This window comes from Oncorhynchus mykiss, chromosome 2 (genome assembly GCF_057628025.1).
Source record: "Oncorhynchus mykiss isolate SJ-2025 chromosome 2, ASM5762802v1, whole genome shotgun sequence".
Taxonomy (NCBI): domain Eukaryota; kingdom Metazoa; phylum Chordata; class Actinopteri; order Salmoniformes; family Salmonidae; genus Oncorhynchus; species Oncorhynchus mykiss.
In genome coordinates, this window is record NC_143023.1 from 28,531,773 (window position 1) to 28,558,204 (window position 26,432).

Genomic DNA, 26,432 nt, shown 5'->3' on the forward strand with positions numbered 1-26,432 from the left:
TAACATTAAGCTAGCTAAGACCAAAAACACAGACTATACAGCTGCAAGTAGTGAGTGGAGTTTCAAACGGACTATACTAAACAAGTTAAATGTCTTACCTGTGATGAAATTTCTTCCACACACGTGTGTAGACTACATGGACAACACGTCCCCACATTTCCCACTCTCCCACACCGGATAACCTGAAGACACAGGGCTCTTCTCGCAAGATCTATTTCCCTACATGGGAGCATTGCGAACCGTAGGTTGTGATTTTTGACCTGGCTACATGTACTTTGAACAACACAGCAGCTTTTCGGCATGTTTTGTTATTTCTGTAGAACAAAAAAACTACGACCAAGTTGCAGCTTACAATGAGGGTGAATGAAAAAGTTTTTTTCTGCAATTTGTGGTTGAGGCATTCCATATTATTACTTGAATACCGACTGGGAATATTTCCTGTGTGTGTGTGTGTGTGTGTGTCCTGCATCTCTCATATAGGTTCCAGCGCTGTGTTATTAACTACAGTTATAACTCTTGAGTCTTAACCCTCACTGCTAGAGGAGAGTACATGAGTTAACCCCGTCTCTATAGCTGGGTTATACTGTACAGTGCCATCAAAGTATTCACCCCTTGATTAAAAAAATTAAATAAATCAATTTTAGAATAAGGCTGTAACGTAACAAATTGTGGAAAAAATCCTCTGCGTTCTAAACAGAATACTCCATAATGACAAAGCAAAAAGTTTTTTAGGAACAGAAATATCTATTTGGTCACTTTGCTATGTCGTGACTATCATTGTGTTTGACTGTTTATTTATAAAATGATTACATACCACGTTCAATTATTACGAGATTAATCATATAACAATTAAGTAGTAATCTGGGGCACCACTCCCGACCATCTCCCGACTAAACTCTAAATATATAAATGTCTCTAGAGATTTAAATTCCTACCATTTCAACGTGCAGCCACGCTCCATGGTTTTTCTGGTCTAATATGTAAATTATTCAGCGAGTCTTATTAAGCACTCACCTTGGAGGGCGGTGTCATTCACGTTACCACAAGGTCTGTGCTCATGTGGGCGTGGTTACTGACTGGGTAAAACTTTACATGAAAAACAATTCTCTCATTTAGAAGGCTAAACTCACATTTCATCTTCTCACAAATAGTTTAATATTTAATAATTTAAGTTCCACAACATTTAGATGTATACATCCCAGTTATCAGATTTACATTTCTAGAGTTATCGTTATTTGGTTATAGCGTCTTTAATGACATCACAAAATTGTAATGAATTCAACAGGATTGTTCTTTAAATACCCATGGACCATTCCAAGTGTTTGGATTATGGAAATATTGTTTCATTATCCAATCTTGGATGTCACAGTACTACAAAATCTCTGTTGTAACAAAGGGGTTTTTAACTTTCATTTCTGCATAGTGGCAGGTATTTATGACTGTCGTAAAATGGCAAACTTCCCCCCCTCTCCCCCTATGTGGGAGAGCGAGGGCGCTGTATAGCGGACCCACTGTAACCTGTTCATTCAGGTCTTCACAGGAGAGTCATGACAGCTGTGAGACTCGAAATTGAGCTCAGGTACATCCTGTTTCCGCCTGTAGTAAATAAAATGTATTGGACATGATTTGGAAAGGCGCATACCTGTCTATATAAGGTCCCACAGTTGACAGTGCATATCAGTGCAAAAATCAAGCCATGAGGTCAAAGGAATTGGCCATAGAGCTCCGAGACAGGATTGTGTCAAGGCACAGATCTGGGTAAGGGTACCAAAAAATGTCTACAGCATTGAATGACCCCAAGAACACATTGGCCTCCATCATTCTTAAATGGAAGAAGTTTGGAACCACAAACTCTTCCTAAATCTGGCCTCCCTGCCAAACTGAGCAATCGGGGAGAAGGGCCTTGGTCAAGGAGGTGACCAAGATTCCGATGGTCACTCTGACAGAGCTCCAGAGTTCATCTGTGGAGATGGGAGAACCTTCCAGAAGGACAACCATTTCTGCAGCACTCCACCAATCAGGCCTTTATGGTAGAATGGCCAGACGGAAGCCTCTCCTCAGTAAAAGGCACATGACAGCCGGCTTGAAGTTTGCCAAAAGGCACCTTAAGGACTCTCAGACCATGAGAAACAAGGTTCTCTGGTCTGATGAAACCAAGATTGAACTCTTTGGCCTGAATACCAAGCATCATGTCTGGACGTAACCTGGCACAATCCCTACGGTGAAGCATGTTGGAGGCAGCATCATGCTGTGGGGATGTTTTTTCAGTGTCAGAGACTGGGAGACTAGTCAGGATTGAAGGAAAGTTGAACAGAGTACAGAGATCCTTGATGAAAACCTGCTCAGGACCTCAGACTGGGGTGAAGGTTTACCTTCCAATAGGACTATGACCCTAAGCACACAGCCAAGAAATCGTAGTGGCTTCGGGACAAGTCTCAATGACCTTGAGGGGCACAGCCAGAGCCCGGACTTGAACCCGATCTAACATTTCTGGAGAGACCTGAAAATAGCTGTGCAGCAACACTCCCCATCTAACCTGACAGAGCTTGAGAGGATCTGCAGAGAAGAATAGGAGAAACTCCCCAAATACAGATGTATTTATTTTATTTTACCTTTATTTAACCAGGTAGGCAAGTTGAGAACAAGTTCTCATTTACAATTGCGACCTGGCCAAGATAAAGCAAAGCAGTTCGACAGATACGACACAGAGTTACACATGGAGTAAAACAAACATACAGTCAATAATACAGTATAAACAAGTCTATATACAATGTGAGCAAATGAGGTGAGAAGGGAGGTAAAGGCAAAAAAGGCCATGGTGGCAAGGTAAATACAATATAGCAAGTAAAACACTGGAATGGTAGTTTTGCAATGGAAGAATGTGCAAAGTAGAAATAAAAATAATGGGGTGCAAAGGAGCAAAATAAATAAATAAATTAAATACAGTTGGGAAAGAGGTAGTTGTTTGGGCTAAATTATAGGTGGGCTATGTACAGGTGCAGTAATCTGTGAGCTGCTCTGACAGTTGGTGCTTAAAGCTAGTGAGGGAGATAAGTGTTTCCAGTTTCAGAGATTTTTGTAGTTCGTTCCAGTCATTGGCAGCAGAGAACTGGAAAGAGAGGCGGCCAAAGAAAGAATTGGTTTTGGGGGTGACTAGAGAGAGATACCTGCTGGAGCGTGTGCTACAGGTGGGAGATTCTATGGTGACCAGCGAGCTGAGATAAGGGGGGACTTTACCTAGCAGGGTCTTGTAGATGACATGGAGCCAGTGGGTTTGGCGACGAGTATGAAGCGAGGGCCAGCCAACGAGAGCGTACAGGTCGCAATGGTGGGTAGTATATGGGGCTTTGGTGACAAAACGGATTGCACTGTGATAGATAGATGTGCCAAGCTTGTAGTGTTATACCCAAGGAGACTTGGAAAAAAATATTTAATGCATTTCAAGTCTAACTTAATAAAATTTGGAAAATTCTGAATACTTTCCGAATGCGCTGTATGTCACACATACACACTCCCTTCAGCAGCATCCTCCTCAGTAAATTATGCTCATGTAAGGGCAGTTAACCCCCTGACCATTCATTAACCCTTAACACACACGTCTAACTCCATGTCTATCTATCTGGAGGAAGAATGTACCGTTTGATTTATAGAGATACTTAAACTAACATCTACCCATTCTGTACCCCCAGCTGCTCTGACAGTGAGAGATGTGTGTGTGTGCACTCCTCTCTACCAGCTGGGAGCCTTCTCCTCTTGATGTCTCTTTCTCTCCAACTCTTCCCCTGATCTCCCTCTGTCATCTCTCTCCCTCTGTTCGTCTCTCTCTCTCGCTCCTACTGTTTCATCTGAACTCCTACTTTAATAAAGGCTAGCTGAGGGAGATGTGCTCAGTTTATTTGCTCTTTTCTGACTGTGTTTATGCGGGCTGAGTGTGTGTAAAACGCCACTGTAGTAAACATACTCCAGTTCAGTGGATGCGGCCAGTGTCATTAATACTAGGCTAACCACAGTGCGTGTTTGCTTATGCAGTTTGGTTCCCAGCCTGTTAAAACTGTCATATTTCACTATGAAACTTGGGTAAGGGAGTACGGAGTTGGGGGTTGATGAATCCAGAGGGCCGGACTAACCCCCCCCCCCCCCCCCCCCCCCATCTCAACACACACACACACTGTCCTATCTCTGTGAAATCTGTCTTCCCTTATTTCTCCTCCGAGTCCCCCTGGCAACATCACTCTGAGCCAGCAAACAAACAACTATAACTCTGTATGAGCGTCTCATTGGCTGATATGTGTTTTGAGTGAAAACAAAATGTCTGGTTGTATCTGCAGATCAGCTAATAACCCAACAGAGCATGATGATAATGATAGTCCGTACACACACACACACACGCGCGCGCGCGTGTACTCCTTAGAGCTGGTGTTGTAGTCTTAATTCTTGACCTATTATGTCATCTTTGTGTGCCTCGGTCTACACAACATCTCTCTCGCTCTTGGGATTTTCTGGAGAATTGGAAGCCTGTCTAATTTCTGTGTTTAGACTATAATATAATGTTGAAATCTGACATATGTCCCTTTCTCTTGTCTTTGTAGGAGATGTGTCTGGTGGCTCCTGAGTCTCCATCTGAACAGGCCAGGAGAGTCTTCCAAACCTTCGACCCAGAAGGTAATACCGTTCAATGATAGTCTGATAGTCTCTAGGGTTGGGCAGAATCCAGATTTTCATACCATTTCTGTACCATACTGGGGTATACAGTATTACCGGAAGTGCACACAAGGGGTGCTATTAAAATAGAAACCACAACAATTTAGGCAACGAGGATCTTGATCCAGGAGGGGATTGAATGTCTCGGCTGTAACCAAGAAGCTTGATCTTGACACTTAGCCACTTAGCTAGAAAGTTAGCAAACCAAATGCATAGCTGGAGCCCTGAGCTGGATATAATTGATTTGCCACATCTTAGGTTTCTTATAGTTATAAGCAGTGGCGTAGCACGCAAACCCTGGTTTATCGGTATTGAATATCATACCATCTGTATTTCGAAATACCATTTATACCGTATGTTGGGGTATGTTGCCTAACAGTCTCTCTCTCACACACACACACACCAATATCCTGGACATGTTATATTTTCTCCTCTCTCCTTCCTGGTAGAGCATGTGCCTGTATAACCTCCCATTCCTATCTTTTCATCCTCTCTTCTCCTCATCCTCTGTGCGGGGGTCCTCTCATCTCTGCTGTTGTTTTGGGGTTAGTGTCTGTGTCAGCCTGCCCGCCCGCCCCAATCTCCCCACAGCTGAGTCAACCTGCTCCCATCCTTTTCCTCTTTTTGGGGTGACCGGGGGGGCAAAGAAAGGGGCAAGGATAGGGCATCCAGCTTGGTCTCACGTTAGAATTAGACGTTCATCCATATTTCTCAAGCATCGAATTTAGAAGTTGTTCAAAAAGTCAAATTTGTAAGTATTTTTAATGTTCAGGTATTAACTCCGAAGCAACTTTCTATTGTTGGATTCGAACTTGCAACCCGAGGCAGATGCTTACACCTATCGCCATCCCTGTCCACAACGCCCTAGCAAAACCGAAACCTACTTGAAGGTAACAGCGCTCACTGTTGCCTCTAGTGGCCGGTTTCCAACAGTCCTGAAACATGGATGGATGTCGAATACTGACTTGTATCACGGGTGACTTGGCTGGAGAAGGGAGGGACGTAGCGGAGTTCTACTTAACTCTACTGAGTCTGAGTATTTACTGAGTCGAGAGGATGTTCGATTCTGAGGCCCGCTGCTTTCTAATCACTACCCTCTGCTTTGGCCGTGGAAAGAAGCTGAGAGACTGAACGAACGATGAGGGGAGAGGGACACACTATATTACCAAAAGTATGTGGACACATGGTCGTCAAACATCTCATTCCAGAATCATGGGCATTAATAAAGTTCGTCCCCTCTTTGCTGCTATAACAGCCTCCACTCTTCTGGGAAGGCGTTCCACTAGATGTTGGAACATTTCTGCAGGGACTTGCTTCCATTCAGCCACAAGCATTATTGAGGACGGGCACTGATGTGCGATTTAGGCTTGGCATGCAGTCAGCGTTACAATTCATCACAGAGGTGTTCGATGGGGTTGAGGTCAGGGCTCTTGCGATCAAACTTATTTCAGCCGATGTCACAAAGTGCTATACAGAAACCCAGCCTAAAACCCCAAACAGCAAGACATGCAAATATAGAAGCACGGTGGCTAGAAAAATCTCAATAGAAAGGCAGGAACCTAGGAAGAAACATAGAGAGGAACCAGGCTCTGAGGCCAAGATGTTAAAATGTTCATAGATGACCAGCAGGGTCTAATAATCATCATCATCATCATAGTGGTTGTAGAGGGTCAGCACAGGTCAGCACCTCAGGAATGAATGTCAGTTGGCTTTTCATAGCAGAGCATTCAGAGGTTGCGACAGCAGGTGTGGTAGAGTGAGAGTCGAAAACAGCAGGTCCGGGACAATGTAGCACGTCCAGTGAACAGGTCAGGGTTCTATAGCCACGGGCAGAACAGTTGAAACTGGAGCAGCAGCACGACCAGGTGAACTGGGGACAGCAAGGAGTCATCAAGCCAGATAGTCTTGAGGCAAAGTCCCAGGGCTCAGGTCCTCCGAGAGGGGAGGGAGAGAGAGAGAATTAGAGGGAGCGTATTTAAATTCACAGAGTACACCGGATAAGACAGGAGAAATACTCCAGATATAACAGACTGACCATAGCCCCCCGACAAACTATTGCAGCATAAATACTGGAGGCTGAGACGGGAGGGGTCGGAAGACACCTACGATACCCCCGGACAGGGCCAACCAGACAGGATATAACCCCACCCACTTTGCCAAAGCACAGCCCCCACACCACTAGAGGGGTATCTTCAAGGCCAGTCAAGTTCTCAACAAACCATTTCTGTATGGACCTCACTTTGTGCACGGATACGTTGTCATGCTGAAACAGGAAAGGGTCATCCCCAAACTGTTTCCACAAAGTTGGAATATAATTGTATGCTGTAGCGTCAAGATTTCCGTTGACTGGAACTAAGGGGCCGAGCCCGAAGCATGAAAAACAGCTCCAGACCATTATTCCTCCTCCACCAAACATTACAGTTGGCACTATGCATTGGGGCAATAGCGATCTCCTGGCATCTGCCAAACCCAGATTAATCTGCCGAACAGCCAGATGGTGAAGCGTGATTCATCACTCCAGAGAACGCAAGCCTAAGTCCAATGGCGGCGAGCTTTACACCACTCCAGCCAACACTTGGCATTGTGCATGGTGATCTTACTCTTGTGTGCTGCTGCTCAGCCATGGAAACCCACTTCATGAAGCTCCCCACGAACAGTTCATTTGCTGACATTGCTTCCAAAGGCAGTTTGGAACTCGGTAGTGAGTGTTGCAACCGAGGACAGGCAATTAAAAAAAAAAAAATATATATATATATATATATATATATATATATATATATATATATATATATATATATATATATATATATATATATATATATAATTTATTTATTTATTTATAAACGTGCTACAGCACTCTGCGGTCCCGTTCTGGAGCTTGTGTGGCCTACCACTTTGCAGCTGAGCCGTTGTTGCTCCTAGATTTTTCCACTTCACAATAACAGCACTTACCGTTGACCGGGGTAGCTTTAGCAGTGAAGACATTTGACGAACTGACTTGTTGGAAAGGTGGCATCCTATGACGGTGTCATGTTAAAAGTCAGTTCTTCGGTAAGGCCATTCTATTGCCAATGTTTGTCTATGGAGATTGCATGGCTGTGTGCTCAATTTTATACACCTGTCAGCAACGGGTATGACTGAAGTTGCTGAATCCACTAATTTAAAGGGGTGTCCACTTACTTTTGTATATGTAATGTATGTATGGAGCGATGGAGGTACCCATGGTATGTGTGATTGTCACACTACACGATGAGAGCGTGATGCATGTTGCTGGAGTGTGTGTATGTGTTCAGCTGAAGACTGATAAGGCCACCAAAGTAATAACCCACACACACACACACAACCCCCCCATGGACCAGACCTGCACGGACACATTCGTGTGTTTGTCGCTGTCTTTGATGTCTGTCTTTAGTGAGCGCTGCTGTGTGCGTGTGTGTGTGTGTGTTCCAGCAGGAATAGGCGGCATCTTTTCTGACGCACTAATCAACATTCCTCCGTTTCATGTTTATTAGAACAATATGCCTCTTAACATGGCTGAGGGTATGTGTGCGCCTGTGTTTTGTGTTGTTTTTTAACAAAGTGAGCCTCACCAGCTGAGAGTAGTCTATTCTATTTGCTACACCAAATATGTAGTAAACACACTGACCCGTTCAGACCAGAGAGAGAGAAATTGATGGGTCTGTCTGTGCCCGAGATGAGTTTCTGCTGTTTCGTGAAAAACAAATCATATATACCATATGGATGTTTATACACACACTAAAACCAGCAGAGTTGAGAGGAGTGTCAAAGCCCAATAAATCTGCCAGTGTCACATCTAGAGTCGGCCCAGTTCACTGTGTTATAGAAGAGAGGCGCCAAAAAACACACACATCCCGCATGCACGCAATAATTTACACACAGGTCTCAGACACACAGGTCTCGCGTGCATGCATGCAATAACACACGGCTTCATTAGTGTTCCACACAGAATTTGAAACTATGACTCTGCTGTAGTCCTTCCCAATGTACAACACACATACTCAAATCAAATTTTATTAGTCACGTGCCGAGTACAACAGGTGTAGACCTTAAAGTGAAATGCTTACTTACGTGCTCCTAACCAACAATGCAGTTTTAAAAAATATGGATAAGAATAAGAAATAAAAGTAACAAGTAATTAAAGAACAGCAGTAAAATAACAATAGCGAGACTATATACAGGTGGGTACCAGTACAGAGTCAATGTGCGGGGGCACCAGGTAGTTGAGGTAATATGTACAGGTACAGTGGGGAGAACAAGTATTTGATACACTGACGATTTTGCAGGTTTTCCTACTTACAAAGCATGTAGAGGTCTGTAATTTTTATCATGGGTACACTTCAACTGTGAGAGACGAAATCTAAAACAAAAATCCAGAAAATCACATTGTATGATTTTTAAGTAATTCATTTGCATTTTATTGCATGACATAAGTATTTGATCACCTACCAACCAGTAAGAATTCCAGCTCTCACAGACCTGTTAGTTTTTCTTTAAGAAGCCCTCCTGTTCTCCACTCATTACCTGTATTAACTGCACCTGTTTGAACTTGTTACCTGTATAAAAGACACCTGTCCACACACTCAAACAAACAGACTCCAACCTCTCCACAATGGCCAAGACCAGAGAGCTGTGTAAGGCCATCAGGGATAAAATTGTAGACCTGCACAAGGCTGGGATGGGCTACAGGACAATAGGCAAGCAAGCAGTTGGCGCAATTATTAGAAAATGGAAGAAGTTCAAGATGACGATCAATCACCCTCGGTCTGGGGTTCCATGCAAGATCTCACCTCGTGGGGCATCAATGATCATGAGGAAGGTGAGGGATCAGCCCAGAACTACACGGCAGGACCTGGTCAATGACCTGAAGAGAGCTGGGACAACAGTCTCATTGAAAACTATTAGTAACACACTACGCCGCCATGGATTAAAATCCTGCAGCGCACGCAAGGTCCCCAAGCGCATGTCCAGGCCCGTCTGAAGTTTGCCAATGACCATCTGGATGATCCAGAGGATCTCCTCCTCAACTGACGATACTGTCTGCATGCACAAGAGTGCAATGCAAATAGTCTGGGTAGCCATTTGATAAGGTGTTCAGGAGGATTGGGGATAGAAGCAGTTTAGAAGCCTTTTGGACCTAGACTTGGCACTCTGATGCTGTGAGGTAGCAGAGATAACACTCAGACAATTTTTAGGGCCTTCCTCTGACACCGACTGGTTTTGAGGTCCTGGATGGCTTAAAGCTTGGCCCCAGATGTACTGGGCCGTTAGCGCTACACTCTGTAGTACCTTGCGGTCGGAGACCGAGCAGTTACCATACCAGGCAGTGACGCAACCAGTCAAGATACCTTTTGAAGATCTGAGGACCCATGCCAATCTCCTGAGGGGGAATAGGTTTTGTCGTGCCCTCTTCACGACTGTCTTGGTGTGCTTGGACCATGTTAGTTTGTTGGTGATGTGGACACCAAGGAACTTGAAGCTCTCAACCTGATCCACTGCAGCCCCGTCGATGAGAATGGGGGCATGCTCGGTAGTCCACAATCATCTCCTTTGTCTTGATCATGTTGCAGGAGAGATTGTTGTCCTGGCACCACACAGCCAGGTCTCTGACCTCCTCCCTATAGGCTGTCTCGTCGTTGTCAGTGATCAGGCTACTACTGTTGTCATCAGCAAACTTAATGATGGTGTTTGAGTTGTGCCTGGCCGTGCAGTCATGAGTGAACAGGAGGGGACTGAGCACGCACCCCTGAGGGGCCCGAGCACGCACCCCTGAGGGGCCCCTGTGTTGAGGATCAGCGTGGCAGATGTGTTGTTACCTACCCTTACCACCTGGGGGCGGCCTGTTAGGAAGTCCAGGATCAAGTTGCAGAGGGAGGTGTTTAGTCCCAGGGTCCTTAGCTTATTGATGAGCTTTGAGGGCACTATGGTGTTGAATGCTGAGCTCTTGTCAATGAATAGCATTCTCACATAGGTGTTCCCTTTGTCCAGGTGAGAAAGGGCTATGTGGAGTGCAATAGAGATTGCATGATCTGTATGCAAATTGGAGTGGGTCTACGGTTTCTAGGATAATGGTGTTGATGTGAATCATGACCAGCCTATCAAAGCATTTCATGGCTACAGACCTGAGTGCCACGGGTCTGTAGTCATTTAGGCAGGTTACCTTAGTGTTATTGGGCACAGGCACTGCGGTGGTCTGATTAAAACATGTTGGTATTACAGACTTGGACAGGGAGAGGTTGAAAATGTCAGAGAAGACACTTGCCAGTTGAACAGCACATGCTCGCATTACATGTCCTGGTAATCCGTCTGGCCCTGCGGCCTTGTGAATGCTGACCTGTAACTTCTTATGGCTGCAGGGGCAGTATTGAGTAGCTTGGATGAAAAGCGTGCCCAGAATAAACGGCTTGCTCCTCAGTCTCAGTTGCTAATATATGCATATTATTATTAGTATTGGATAGAAAACACTCTGAAGTTTCTAAAACTGTTTGAATGATGTCTGTGAGTATAACAGAACTCCTATGGCAGGCAAAAACCTGAGAAGAAATCCAAACAGGAAGTGAGAAATCTGAGGTTGGTCGATTTTTCAACCCAGGCCCTATTGAATTCACAGTGGGATATGAATTAAGTTGCACTTCCTAGGGCTTCCACTAGATGTCAACTGTCTTTAGAAACTTGAATGAGGCTTCTACTGTGGTGTGGGACTGAATGAGTCATGTTACTGGCAGAGAGCCATTTCCTGGTCACGCGCATTCCACATGATATCGACCTGCGTTTCATTGCTCCTCTACTCATAGGAATTCTCCGGTTGAAACTTTATTGAATATTTATGATAAAAACATCCTAATGATTGATTCTATACATAGTTTAAAATGTTTCTTCGACCTGTAATATAACTTTTTGAAGTTTTTTTGTCTGAAGTAATGCTCGACCTGCATGAGCGTTTGGATATGTATACCTAATGCGCTAACAAAAGCTACTTGGACATAAGTAACGGACATTATCGAACAAATCAAACATTTATTGTGGAACTAGGATTCCTGGGAGTGCATTCTGATGAAGATCATCAAAAGTGAGGGAATGTTTATAATGTGATTTCTGGTTTCTGTTGACTCCAACATGCCGGCTAATTTTATTATTTTTCTGAGCGCCGTCTCAGATTATTGCATGGTTTGCTTTTTCCGTGAAGCTTTTTTAAAATCTGACACAGCGGTTGCATTAAGGAGAGGTTTATCTATAATTCCATGTGTATACAGTGGGGCAAAAAACTATTTAGTCAGCCACCAATTGTGCAAGTTCTCCCACTTAAAAAGATGAGAGGCCTGTAATTTTCATCATAGGTACACTTCAACTATGACGGCTGTGCTTCCCTTTGTAGTCTGTAATAGTTTGCAAGCCCTGCCACATCCGACGAGCGTCAGAGCCGGTGTAGTACAATTTGATCTTAGTCCTGTATTGACGCTTCGCCTGATTGATGGTATGTCAGAGGGCATAGCAGGATTTCTCATAAGCTTCCAGGTTAGAGTCCCGCTCCATGAAAGCGGCGGCTCTTTGCCTTTTACCTCAGTGCGGATGTTGCCTGTAATTCAAGGCTTCTGGTTGGGTTATGTATGTATAGTCACTGTGGGGACGACGTCATTGATGCACTTATTGATAAAGCCTATGACTGATGTGGTGTACTCCTCAATGCCATCGGAATATATTCCAGTCTGTGCTAGCAAAACAGTCCTGTAGTTTAGCATCTGCTTCATCGGGCTGCTTTAATATTTTCTTCTAAGCAAGAATCAGGAGGATAGAATTATGATCAGATTTGCCAAATGGAGGGCGAAGGAGAGCTTTGTATGCGTCTCTGTGCGTGGAGTAAAGGTGGTCAAGTTTATTTTTTTGCACATTTAACATGCTGATAAATCCGTTTTAACACATTTCTAAGTTCCCCTGTATTAAAGTCCCAACTACTAGGAGCACCGCCTCTGGGTGAGCATTTTCTTGTTTGCTTATGGCGGAATACAGCTCATTCAATGCTGTCTTAGTGCCAGCCTTAGTCTGTGGTGGTATGTAGACAGCTACGAAAAATACAGATGAAAACTGTATCATGAGGTACTGTACCTCAGGTGAGCAATAGCTCTAAACTTCCTTAGATATCGTGCACCAGCTGTTATTTACAAAAATACATACTCTGCTGCCCCTTGTCTTACCAGACACCGCTGTTCTATCCTGCCGGTACATTGTATAACCAGCCAGCTGTATGTTGATAGTGTCGTCATTCAGCCATGACTCCATGAAACATAAGGTATTACAGTTTTGAATGCCCCGTTGGTAGTTTAGTCTTCCGCGTAGGTCATCTATTTTATTCTCCAAAGATTGCACGTTTGCAAGCAAAATGGGAGGAAGTGAAGGTTTATTTGATCGCCTACGAATTCTCAGATGGCAGCCTGCCCCCGGCCCCTTTTTCTCTGCCGCCTCATCACACATATCACGGGGATCTGCGCCTGTTCCCGAGAAAGCAGTAGTATATAATTTGTGTCAGGCTCGTCAGACTCGTTAAAGGGAAAAAAGGATTCTGCTTGTCCGTGGTGAGTAATCGCAGTTATTTTCGGTCAAAAGAGATGGTAGCGGCCACATTAAGTTACAAACAACACAAATAACTAAACAAAAAAAACACAATGGGTTGGGGACATGTAAAATGTCAGCTTTCTTCTCCAGCGCCATTGCACACACACACACAATCATATGTTAGTGTTTTAAGACAGGTAAGACACACGTACATATGGACACACGTGGTAGTGTTTAAAGCTGGTCCTTTCAGGTACAGAAGTCATAGCTGAGGAATGTAGGTCAGACAGAGGAGAGAACAAGGCTGGCTTTTGTGTGTGTGTTGCATGTGTACATATGTGTTTGTGTGTGCTTAATATCCTCAGTTAGCTCAATGTAAACTGTGTGTGTTCAGTGTGAGGGAAAGTGAAGGCCTGTCCTGTCTCAGTGCCACTGGGACTTGCTGATAATGGCGCACCCTCTCCATCCCACCTCTTTGATCATAACTCCCAGAAAACAAACACACGGAATTGCTGTGGAATCTGAGGCCTGTCTCCTAGCTGTGTTAGAACTAAAATTATCTGACAAATATTCTCTTTCTCTCCCTCCAGATAACGGCTTTATTCCAGACTCTCTGTTGGAGGAGGTGATGAAGGCACTAGACCTCGTCTCAGAACCTGAATACTAGTAAGTGTGTGTGCTCTTGTCCAGCACCAGTTCCAGCCGCCTTAGCTAATGTTTCACTGCTGCTGGGTAAAGAGCAGAGAACACCGACAGAACCAGAGAGCGAGAACACTAAACGTCCAGAGGATGCGAGAAAGAGGGGGGGATGGAGTGGGGTATTAAACTACTAGCAGAAAGACTGGAAGGAAATAATTGAATGTGCTGCTTCAAACAAGGTTTAGAGTGAGGAATAGTTCAATTCAAAGGGCTTTATTGGCATGGGAAACATGTTTACATTGCCAAAGCAAGTGGAATAGATAATAAACATAAGTGAATTTAACATTGGCAGTAGAATGGCCTTACTGATGAGCTCACTGACTTTCAACGTGGTACCATCATAGGATGCCACCTTTCCAACAAGTCAGTTTGTAAAATTTCTACCCTGCTAGAGCTGCCCTGGTCAACTAAGTGCTGTTATTGTGAAGTAGAAATGTCTAGGATCAACAACGGATCAGCCTCGAAGTGGTAGGCCACACAAGCTCACAGAACGGGGCTGCTGATTGGCATAGCGCGTAAAAATCATCTGTCCTCGGTTGCAACACTCACTACTGAGTTCCGAACTGCCTCAGGAAGCAACGTCAGCACAGGAACTGTTCGTGGGAAGTGAAATGGGTTTCCATGGCCGAGCAGCCATATACAAGCGTACGATCACCATGCGCAATGCCAAGCATCGGCTGGAGTGGTGTAAAGCTCGCTGCCATTGGACTCTGGAGCAGTGGAAATGCGTTTTCTGGGGTGATGAATCACGCTTCACCACCTTGCAGTCCGACGGACGATTCTGGTTTTGGCCGATGCCAGGAGAACGCTACCTGCCCCAAAGCATAGTGCCAACTGTAGTTTGGTGGAGGAGGAATATTGGTCTGGTGTTGTTTTTCATGGTTTGGAGGGAATCTTAATGCTACAGCATACAATGACATTCTAGATGATTCTGTGCTTCCAACTTTGTGGCAACAGTATGGAGGAAGGCCCTTTCATGTTTCAGCATGACAATGCCCCCATGAACAAAGATACAGATGGTTAGTCGAGATCAGTGTGGAAGAACTTGACTGGCCTGCACAGAGCCCTGTCCTCAACTTCATCGAACAATTTTGGGATGAATTGGAACGCCAACTGAGACCCAGGCCTAATCGCCCAACATCAGTGCCCGACCTCACTAATGCTCTTGTGGCTGAATGGATGTAAGTCCCCGCAGTAATGTTTCAACATTTAGTGGAAAGCCTTCCCCAGAAGAGTGGAGGATGTTATAGCAGCAAAGGGGGGACCAACTCCATATTAATGCCCATGCTTTTGGAATGAGATGTTCGACGTGCAGGTGTCCACATACTTTGGGTTATGTAGTTTGTATTTACAATGGTGTTTGTGCTTCACTGGTTGCCCTTGTGACAACGGGTCACAAATATTGCTGCTGTGACGGCACACTGTGATATTTCAACGAATAGATGTGGGAGTTATCAAAATTGATTTGCTTTCAAATTCTTTGTGGGCCTGTGTAATCTGAAGGAAATATGTGTCTCTAACATGGTCATACATTTGGCAGGGGAACTGAACAGTTATTTTAAAAGCATGAGAACCGGTTAACTTCTTGGCGCACCCATCCCGTTAGCGGGATCATTTTCATCAACGTCCTCTGAATTTCAGGGCGCCAAATTCAAATTAAATTACAAAAAATATTTAATTTTCATGAAATCACAAGTGCAATATAGAAAAACACAGCTTAGCTTGTTGTTAATCCACCTGGCGTGTCAAATTTCAAAAAAGCTGTACAGCAAAAGCTATCCAAGCGTTTATGCTAGGACATCTCTCTCAGCAGACAAAACATTACAAACAGCTAGCAGCAAAGTAGATTGGTCACGAAAGTCAGAAAAGCAATAAAATGAATCGCTTACCTTTGATGATCTTCGGATGTTTTCACTCACGAGACTCCCAGTTACACAAATGTTCCTTTTGTTCCACAAAGATTGTTTTATATCCAAAATACCTCCATTTGGTTGGCGCGTTTTGTTCAGAAATCCACAGGCTCGAGCAGTCACGACGGGGCAGAGGAAAATTCCAAAAAGTATCCGTAAAGTTTGTAGAAACATGTCAAAGGTTTTTTATAATCAATCCTCAGGTTGTTTTTACAATAAATAATTGATAATATTTCAACCGGACCGTAGCTTTTTCAATAGGAGAGAGAAAAACTGACGCGATGTGATCATTCTCGCTCATTTTCAGAATAAAAGCCTGAAACTATGTCTAAAGACTGTTCACACCATGTGGAAGCCATAGGGAAAGGAATCTGGTTGATATCCCTTTAAATGGAGGGAAGGCATGCAATGGAACAGGGAGGTTTGTTTCTCTTAGGCACTTCCTTGTTGGATTTTCCTCAGGTTTTTGCCTGCAATATCAGTTATGTTATACTCACAGACAATCTTTTGACAGTTTTGGAAACTTTTGTGTTTTCTATCTATCTAATTATATGCATATTCTAGATTCTGGGCCTGAGAAAAGGCAGTTTCATTTGGGTATGTTTTTCATCAAAATACTGCCCCCTACACTCAACAGGTTAATCTAGTCCCACAACAAAATGCCTATGCAAAGCCCTCCAGTGTCTGCCTGGAAGCTGAAAAGCGTTGCCCTCCCCTGCCCTCATTTTGGCAAATCTGACCATGACTCCATTTTGTTGCTCCCATTGTATTGGCCGAAACTAAAACAGGAAACGCCCGTGCTCAGGTCTATCCAACACTGGTCTGACCAATGGAAGATAAAAATAATTATATATTTAAAAAAGTATTATAATAATACAAAAATAATAATAATATATATATAATTATTTTAAAAAATATATATATATATATATATAAAACTTGCAGCAGCACTATCAAGGTTCTTATTAGCTATTTCCAGTCTTAGCTGAGACGGTGAGCAAATAATTAGTTTTTAGATTTTACAGCACCTTACACAACATGCATCTGCTCATTTCCCTAATCACCCCATTCACTCTGTCCAATTTGAAATATAGTTGAGTAGTGGAGACCAGAGTCTATCAAACTTGGGCTGTCTCTTGTGGAGGTCATAAGTGAGCTTTTCAAGAGAAAGTCAGCAATCTGGTCAATCCACATTTTAAATGTAGGAGGGGTATTAGAGGCCCACAATAGAATAATACATTTCTTAGCAAAGTATGTAATAGTCATAAGCAAATTGTCTCTGTCAGGATCAAGAACAAAGTCCTGCTGGGCATTAAGAAGATAGATACACGGGATCATATCAAACTGTAGGATTTTCTGTGCAGCAGTATGTATAGATTGCCAAAATCTGGCAATCTCTCTACAGTTCCAAAATACATGCATATAGGTTCCACTTTCAGAGGTACATATTTTACAGTTAGGAGAGATGTCCATTTTCATTCTATGGAGTCTCAAAGGAGTGTAATAAAATTTGTACAAAAATGTGTAATCTGATTCTTTCATTTTTACATTAGTAGAGGAGCAGTATACCCTGTCGCAAACCTCCGCCCATATCTCATCACTGATAGTCAGACCAAGGTCCCTTTCCCAGATTATTTTTAAAGGAGTAAAGGAGGAGCCTCCTTTCTCAGAAAGGAGTCTATAGATATAAGATATTTTGCCTTTAATGGATTGTGCTGTGACAAGAAGGGTTTCAACTTCATTCAACTGAGTTTCTAACCTCCTCTTGGAAGTAAATGAGGAAATTACATGTATAATTTGAAGATTTTTTTTATTTATTTTTTTTATAAAGAAAATGGGATCTTCGCACATTGAATTCACTGCAGAGCTCTTGAAAGGATTTCAGTGTAGTGGTTTTCTGATGAAATAGGTCTGAAAAGATCCTGATTCCTAGAATATGCCAAAGATGAAAGTTGGCATCCTTCAGGACTTTTGGCAAGTCTGGGTTGCCTACTATGGGCGAGTGAGAACATATTTGGGAGGAAATACCCAGGTATTTCTTACAGTCCCTCCGCTAGTAGGGTGCTGTAAATCACAAAGGTTTTGGCCATGTTGCCCTAAAGTTATTAATTAATATAATTGAGCTTAGTGGCAATGAACCACAGGATTGGGCTTCTATCTGAATCCACATTGACTCTTGTCTGTCTGTGATCCATGTTAGCATGTTGCGGATTTGGGCAGACCAGTAGTACAATTGAAGGGAGAGAAGGGCAAGACCACCCTTAGATTCAGGTTTCAATGGAGTAGAGAACTTGATCCTAGGTTTCTATTGCCCCATATAAATTTGGTAATGCTTTGGTTAGTTGTTTTGAAAAAGGAAACTAAGAGGTAGCATGGGAGCATCTGAAATAAATAGTTCAGTCTAGGGAGGATGTTCATACGGATGACATTAATTCTTCCTACTAAGCTAATTGGGAGGGAGATCCAGGAGTGGAAGATAGTTTTCCTTGAAAAGGCTATTCAGATCTGGTGTAATGAAGGTATTGAAACCCCTGTGACTTCCATTGGAATGGACATAGTGTCTTCATAGAGCTGGTGAGCGTAAGATTGAGAGGGCAGACAGTGGATTTGTTCAAATTGATCTAATAACCTGAACATGCCATACTGAGCAATTGTCTAAAATGGGAGGGCTTTCTCAGGGTTGGATATGTAGAGCAAGACATCTTCCTCGTAAAGCGAAATCTTGTGCTGCAGGCCGCCTGCAGAAACACCCGTAATACTTGGATTGCTCCGTAATACTTGGATTGCTCCTGGATTGCTCCGCCCCCAACAAATAGAGCAGGGGGGACAGTGAGCACCCTTGTCTTGTGCCTCGTCCCAAAGGGAATCTGTCAGAATTCATTCCATTAGTAGTCACCATGACATTTGGATGAGAGTAGTGATTTGATCCATTTAATAAAGTTTGGGCCCATATTGAACTTTTCTAAGACAGAACAGAAAGCTCCACTCCATCCTGTCGAATGCCTTCTCAGCATCCAGTGAAGCCAGCAGGACAGGGGTGTGGAACACCTTCTCAGCATCCAGTGAAGCCAGCAGGACAGGGGTCTTCTGTGTGTTTACTTGATCAATAATATAAAAAAGATGGTGAATGTTATCAGAAGAGTATCTGTCTCTAATAAATCCAGTTTGGTCCACTTTTATTATTTTGGGAAGAAGAGTCTTTGGTCTTTTGGCGAGCAATTTGGTAATTATTTTGTTGTCGAAATACAACAAGCTTATGGGCCGGAATGTACGAGCAGGATAGAGGGTCCTTGTCTTTTTTGAGCAACACTGTAATGCGAGCTGTGTGCATTGAGTCTGGGACAACTCCGTTTTTGCAAAAATCATCCAGCATTGGCATGAAAATAGGGCTAAGCTGGGGCCAAAATGCTTTGTAGAAAACTCTGGGGAATCCATCTGGGTCTGGGGACTTGTTAGGTGGCATGGCGGTAATTGCCTCCAGGATCTCCTCAGGAGTGCGGGGGAGTTGAGATCTTCTTAGTTGGTATCTGATAGTTTAGGTAGCGAGATTCCCTCTAGGAAGGAGTGGAGTTCTGCCGCTGTGTGTTTTCTCTCAGAGGTATATAGTTTGCAGTAAAAATCATGAAAGGTTAAATTGATATTTTTTGGGTCATATGTGACCTCGTCCTCTGCTGTTCGGATAGCCATGATTGTACGCTCTAACTGCTATTTTTTAAATTGGTAAGCAAGAAATCTACTCTGCCTATGGCTATACTCATGGTATTTCTGTTTAGTAAAGAACTTTTTTTTATCTCCCGAGTATAGTCCAAATTCAGTTTGGCTTTGGCTGCTTTAAGTTGACTCCAGGAGGTTCTGTCTGAGGATTGTTTATGTACTCTTTCACAGCATTCTAGCTCCCTCTCAAGAACTAGCCTGTGTGCTTCCATTGCTTTTTTCTTAGAGGAAGCATATGCATTTAGATGACATCTTAGTGTGGTTTTGGCAGCGTCCCACATTGTGGCCGGAGAAACAGGATAATCTTTGTTGTCTTGTGTGTAGTTGTCTATCCATGTAGTTACCAATGTATGGAACGCTTCGTTTGATAGCATGGAGGTGTTGAATTTCCAGCTCTTTGACCTCGGATGTTTTTGCAGAGGTCAAAGCCGAGGTGGACAAAGGCGTGATCTGAAAGTGCTATGGGTCCGATTGTACACGTGGCTGAAATTATGAAACTCTTTGGGATAAAAATGTAATCTATACGGGAGTAGGTGTTATGGACATTAGAGTAGTATGTATAGTCCATAGATGAGCTATTAGTCTCTCTCCAGATATCTATCAGTCCCATCTCTTTAGTAAGAGAGTTCAACATCTTTGCAGATCTAGGGTTTGTGGTGGGAACTTGAGATGATTTGTCTACGGTTGGGTTAAGGGTACAATTAAATTCTCCCGCCACCACACCAAAGGAAGCACAATGCTCATTGAACAGGGTTATAATTTTTGACATGAAAGCAGGGGTATCTGTGTTAGGAGCGTATATGTTTAAGATAGTAATTGGTTGTCCATACAGTGACCCAGTTATCAAAATACATCTCCCCTCCGGATCAGATATGTTTTTGTCAATTATGAATGGAACATTCTTATGGATAAGTATTCTTGTACTGTTATGGTGAGTGAATGAGGACCCAAAAGCGAACTAACTTAAACAGAGCTTCTTTAATAACCAAACATAGGTAGGCTCAGATAGACCGGCAGATTCCGACAGGACAGGACAAGGTTACAGCAAACATGACGATAGTCTGGCTCAGGCATGAAACACAAACAAACAAGAATCCGACAAGGACAGGAGCAGAAACAGAGAGAGATATAGGGACCTAATCAGAGGGAAAAAAGGGAACAGGTGGGGAACGGGGTGAATGGGTAATTAGAGGAGACAAGGGACAGCTGGGGGAAAGCGGGGGAGAAAAGGTAACCTAACACGACCAGCAGAGGGAGACAGGGTGAAGGGAAAGGACAGAGACAAGACAACATGACAGTACCCCCCCACTCACCGAGCGCCTCCTGGCGCACTCGAGGAGGAAACCTGGCGGCCACGGAGGAAATCATCAATCAGCGCACGGTCCAGCACGTCCCGAGATGGAACCCAACTCCTCTCCTCAGGACCGTACCCCTCCCAGTCAACTAGGTACTGATGACCACGGCCCCGAGGACGCATGTCCAAGATCTTACGGACCCTGTAGATAGGTGCGCCCTCGACAAGGATGGGGGGGGGGGGGGGAAGACGAGCGGGGGCGCGAAGAACGGGCTTAACACAGGAGACATGGAAGACCGGGTGGACGCGACGAAGATATCGCGGAAGAAGAAGTCGCACTGCGACAGGATTAATGACCTGAGAGATACGGAATGGACCAATGAACCGCGGGGTCAACTTGCGAGAAGCCGTCTTAAGGGGAAGGTTCTGAGTGGAGAGCCAAACTCTCTGACCGCGACAATACCTAGGGCTCTTAGTTCTACGCTTATTAGCAGCTCTCACAGTCTGCGCCCTATAACGGCAAAGTGCAGACCTGACCCTCTTCCAGGTGCGCTCGCAACGTTGGACAAAAGCCTGAGCGGAGGGGACGCTGGACTCGGCGAACTGAGATGAGAACAACGGAGGCTGGTACCCGAGGCTACTCTGAAAAGGAGATAGCCCGGTCGCAGACGAAGGAAGCGAGTTGTGGGCGTATTCTGCCCAGGGGAGCTGTTCTGACCAAGACGCAGGGTTGCGAAAAGAAAGACTGCGTAAGATGCGACCAATAGTCTGATTGGCCCGTTCTGCTTGACCGTTAGACTGGGGGTGAAAGCCGGAAGAGAGACTGACGGAAGCCCCAATCAAACGGCAAAACTCCCTCCAAAATTGAGACGTGAATTGCGGACCTCTGTCCGAAACGACGTCTGACGGAAGGCCATGAATTCTGAAAACATTCTCGATGATGATTTGTGCCGTCTCTTTAGCAGAAGGAAGCTTAGCAAGGGGAATGAAATGAGCCGCCTTAGAGAACCTATCGACAACCGTAAGAATAACAGTCTTCCCCGCTGACGAAGGCAGTCCGGTGACAAAATCTAAGGCGATGTGAGACCACGGTCGAGAGGGAATAGGAAGCGGCCTGAGACGGCCGGCAGGAGGAGAGTTACCGGACTTAGTCTGCGCGCAGACCGAACAAGCAGCCACGAAACGACGCGTGTCATGCTCCCGGGTGGGCCACCAGAAACGCTGGCGAATGGAAGCAAGCGTACCCCGAACGCCAGGGTGGCCGGCTAACTTGGCAGAGTGAGCCCACTGAAGAACGGCCAGACGAGTAGGAACGGGAACGAAAAGAAGGTTCCTAGGACAAGCGCGCGGCGACGGAGTTTGAGTGAGTGCTTGCTTTACCTGCCTCTCAATTCCCCAGACAGTCAACCCGACAACACGCCCCTCAGGGAGAATCCCCTCGGGGTCAGTGGAGGCTACTGAAGAACTGAAGAGACGAGACAAAGCATCAGGCTTGGTGTTCTTAGAGCCCGGGCGATAAGAAATCACGAACTCGAAACGAGCGAAAAACAGCGCCCAACGCGCCTGACGCGCATTAAGTCGTTTGGCAGAACGGATGTACTCAAGGTTCCTATGGTCAGTCCAAACGACAAAAGGAACGGTCGCCCCCTCCAACCACTGTCGCCATTCGCCTAGGGCTAACCGGATGGCGAGCAGTTCGCGGTTACCCACATCATAGTTACGTTCCGACGGCGACAGGCGATGAGAAAAATACGCGCATGGGTGGACCTTGTCGTCAGAGAGGGAGCGCTGAGAAAGGATGGCTCCCACTCCCACCTCTGACGCGTCAACCTCGACAACGAACTGTCTAGAGACGTCAGGTGTAACAAGGATAGGAGCGGATGTAAAACGATTCTTGAGGAGATCAAAAGCTCCCTGGGCGGAAACGGACCACTTAAAGCACGTCTTGACAGAAGTAAGGGCTGTGAGAGGAGCTGCCACCTGACCGAAATTACGGATGAAACGACGATAGAAGTTTGCGAAGCCGAGAAAGCGCTGCAGCTCGACGCGTGACTTAGGGACGGGCCAATCAATGACAGCTTGGACCTTAGCGGGATCCATCTTAATGCCTTCAGCGGAAATAACAGAACCGAGAAATGTGACGGAGGAGGCATGAAAAGTGCACTTCTCAGCCTTCACAAAAAGACAATTCTCTAAAAGGCGCTGGAGGACACGTCGAACGTGCTGAACATGAATCTGGAGTGACGGTGAAAAAATCAGGATATCGTCAAGGTAAACGAAAACAAAGATGTTCAGCATGTCTCTCAGGACATCATTGACTAATGCCTGAAAGACAGCTGGAGCGTTAGCGAGGCCGAAAGGAAGAACCCGGTATTCAAAGTGCCCTAACGGAGTGTTAAACGCCGTCTTCCACTCGTCCCCCTCCCTGATGCGCACGAGATGGTAAGCGTTACGAAGGTCCAACTTAGTGAAAAACCTGGCTCCCTGCAGGATCTCGAAGGCTGAAGACATAAGAGGAAGCGGATAACGATTCTTCACTGTTATGTCATTCAGCCCTCGATAATCTATGCAGGGGCGCAGAGACCCGTCCTTCTTCTTGACAAAAAAAAACCCCGCTCCGGCGGGAGAGGAGGAGGGGACTATGGTACCGGCGTCAAGAGCTACAGACAAATAATCCTCGAGAGCCTTACGTTCGGGAGCCGACAGAGAGTATAGTCTACCCCGGGGGGGGGTGGTTCCCGGAAGGAGATCAATACTACAATCATACGACCGGTGTGGAGGAAGAGAGGTGGCCCTGGACCGACTGAACACCGTGCGCAGATCGTGATATTCCTCCGGCACCCCTGTCAAATCACCAGGCTCCTCCTGTGAAGAAGAGACAGAGGAAACAGGAGGGATAGCAGACATTAAACATTTCACATGACAAGAGACGTTCCAGGAGAGGATAGAATTACTAGACCAATTAATGGAAGGATTATGACAAACTAGCCAGGGATGGCCCAAAACAACAGGTGTAAAAGGTGAACGAAAAATTAAAAAAGAAATGGTTTCACTATGATTACCAGAAACAGTGAGGGTTAAAGGTAGCGTCTCACGCTGAATCCTGGGGAGAGGACTACCATCCAGGGCGAACAAGGCCGTGGGCTCCTTTAACTGTCTGAGAGGAATGTCATGTTCCCGAGCCCAGGTCTCGTCCATAAAACAGCCCTCCGCCCCAGAGTCTATTAAGGCACTGCAGGAAGCTGACGAACCGGTCCAGCGTAGATGGACCGACAAGGTAGTGCAGGATCTTGAAGGAGAGACAGGAGTAGTAGCGCTCACCAGTAGCCCTCCGCTTACTGACGAGCTCTGGCCTTTTACTGGACATGAAGTGACAAAATGACCAGCGGCACCGCAATAGAGACAGAGGCGGTTGGTGATTCTCCGTTCCCTCTCCTTAGTCGAGATGCGGATACCTCCCAGCTGCATGGGCTCAGCACCCGAGCCGGCAGAGGAAGATGGTAGTGATGCGGAGAGGGAGGCGACGGAGAGCGCGAGCTCCTTTCCACGAGCTCGGTGACGAAGATCAACCCGTCGCTCAATGCGAATAGCGAGTTCAATCAAGGAATCCACGCTGGAAGGAACCTCCCGGGAGAGAATCTCATCCTTTACCTCTGCGCGGAAACCCTCCAGAAGACGAGCGAGCAAGGCCGGCTCGTTCCAGCCACTGGAGACAGCAAGAGTGCGAAACTCAATAGAGTAGTCTGTTATGGATCGATTGCCTTGACATAGGGAAGACAGGGCCCTGGAAGCCTCCTCCCCAAAAACAGATCGATCAAAAACCCGTATCATCTCCTCCTTAAAGTCTTGATACTGGTTAGTACACTCAGCCCTTGCCTCCCAGATTGCCGTGCCCCACTCACGAGCCCGTCCAATAAGGAGAGATATGACGTAGGCGACACGAGCAGTGCTCCTGGAGTAAGTGTTGGGCTGGAGAGAAAACACAATATCACACTGGGTGAGGAACGAGCGGCATTCAGTGGGCTCCCCAGAGTAACACGGCGGGTTATTGATTCTGGGCTCCGGAGATTCGAAAGCCCTGGAAGTGGCCGGTGGATCGAGGCGGAGATGGTGAACCTGTTCTGTGAGGTTGGAGACTTGGGTGGCCAGGGTCTCAACGGCATGTCGAGCAGCAGACAATTCCTGCTTGTGTCTGCCTAGCATCGCTCCCTGGATCTCGACGGCTGAGTGGAGAGGATCCGAAGTCGCTGGGTCCATTCTTGGTCGGATTCTTCTGTTATGGTGAGTGAATGAGGACCCAAAAGCGAACTAACTTAAACAGAGCTTCTTTAATAACCAAACATAGGTAGGCTCAGATAGACCGGCAGATTCCGACAGGACAGGACAAGGTTACAGCAAACATGACGATAGTCTGGCTCAGGCATGAAACACAAACAAACAAGAATCCGACAAGGACAGGAGCAGAAACAGAGAGAGATATAGGGACCTAATCAGAGGGAAAAAAGGGAACAGGTGGGGAACGGGGTGAATGGGTAATTAGAGGAGACAAGGGACAGCTGGGGGAAAGCGGGGGAGAAAAGGTAACCTAACACGACCAGCAGAGGGAGACAGGGTGAAGGGAAAGGACAGAGACAAGACAACATGACATGTACCTCAACTGTTTGATTTGAAAGATGAGAAATACACCTGTTCCCACCCAAGCTCTGCGGAGTTTGGCATGTTCGGCATCACAGAGGTGTGTCTCTTGTAATAGCGCAATGTCTGCTTTTTCCTCTCTTTTTTTTAGAGCCCATAGTATCTTTTTCTGTTTTATTTCATGACCTAGACCATGGCAGTTCCATGTCAATAGATTTAAGGTACTAGTCATCGTCATCGAACAGTAATCTAACTTTAGTGCAAGTCATCTCTGTGTAAAGGTGGATAATAGTTACAGCTGCGTTCACATAAAATAATCTCTGAACACCCCAACCGAGTTCCCAAACAACTAGACATATCCCGTTGGATCTATTACCCCCCCCCCGCTCAGTCTCAATCCTGTCTTCCGAAAAAAATAATAAAAGGGAACAGTTAGCAACGCACAACGTCTCCCTCCCCACCAAAGAAATGCCTCATCCTCTCCTCTCTGCCCCACGTTGAGTAAGTGTCAATGTAGCCCCCGTCCAGACCACATTAAAAGAGGGAGAAAATAAAATCAATAGCTCAGCCTACATATACCTCCCCCAAGGGACATAGGAAACCACAAGTGATAATAGCAACGGGAAATAAAAGTAGGCTGAAACATTAGTAGGCCTAGGTTAGGCTATAGAGCCTTTCCCTCTCAGCTAAAGGAACATAAATATAGATTAGATGGCTATAATAACATTTAGCGGGGCGGGTGGGCCTTTGGATATTGGCTATATGTTGTCTTACCTCCTTTAGTAATAACAGTAATAGTATTTAGTCATTGGTCCATTTCTCATTGACCAGGATTGTCTTTCAAAAAACGTTATGCCTCTTCGGGAGTTTTGAAGTGTCGCAGGGCTCCTTGGTGAAGAATCCTGAGCTCG

General features: G+C 45.2%; 1 protein-coding gene across 2 annotated transcripts in view; it reads left to right on the forward strand.

Annotated features, from left to right (window-relative positions):
* Window positions 1–26,432, forward strand: part of LOC110486083 (ubiquitin carboxyl-terminal hydrolase MINDY-3) — a 55,586-nt gene that overhangs the window by 24,374 nt on the left and 4,780 nt on the right. For both annotated transcript variants that reach the window (XM_036944567.2, XM_021557438.3), the window contains exons 11-12: window positions 4,590–4,662; window positions 13,860–13,935. In XM_036944567.2, the coding sequence (XP_036800462.1) occupies window positions 4,590–4,662; window positions 13,860–13,935 (149 nt within the window). The remainder of the gene's footprint in view (window positions 1–4,589; window positions 4,663–13,859; window positions 13,936–26,432) is intronic.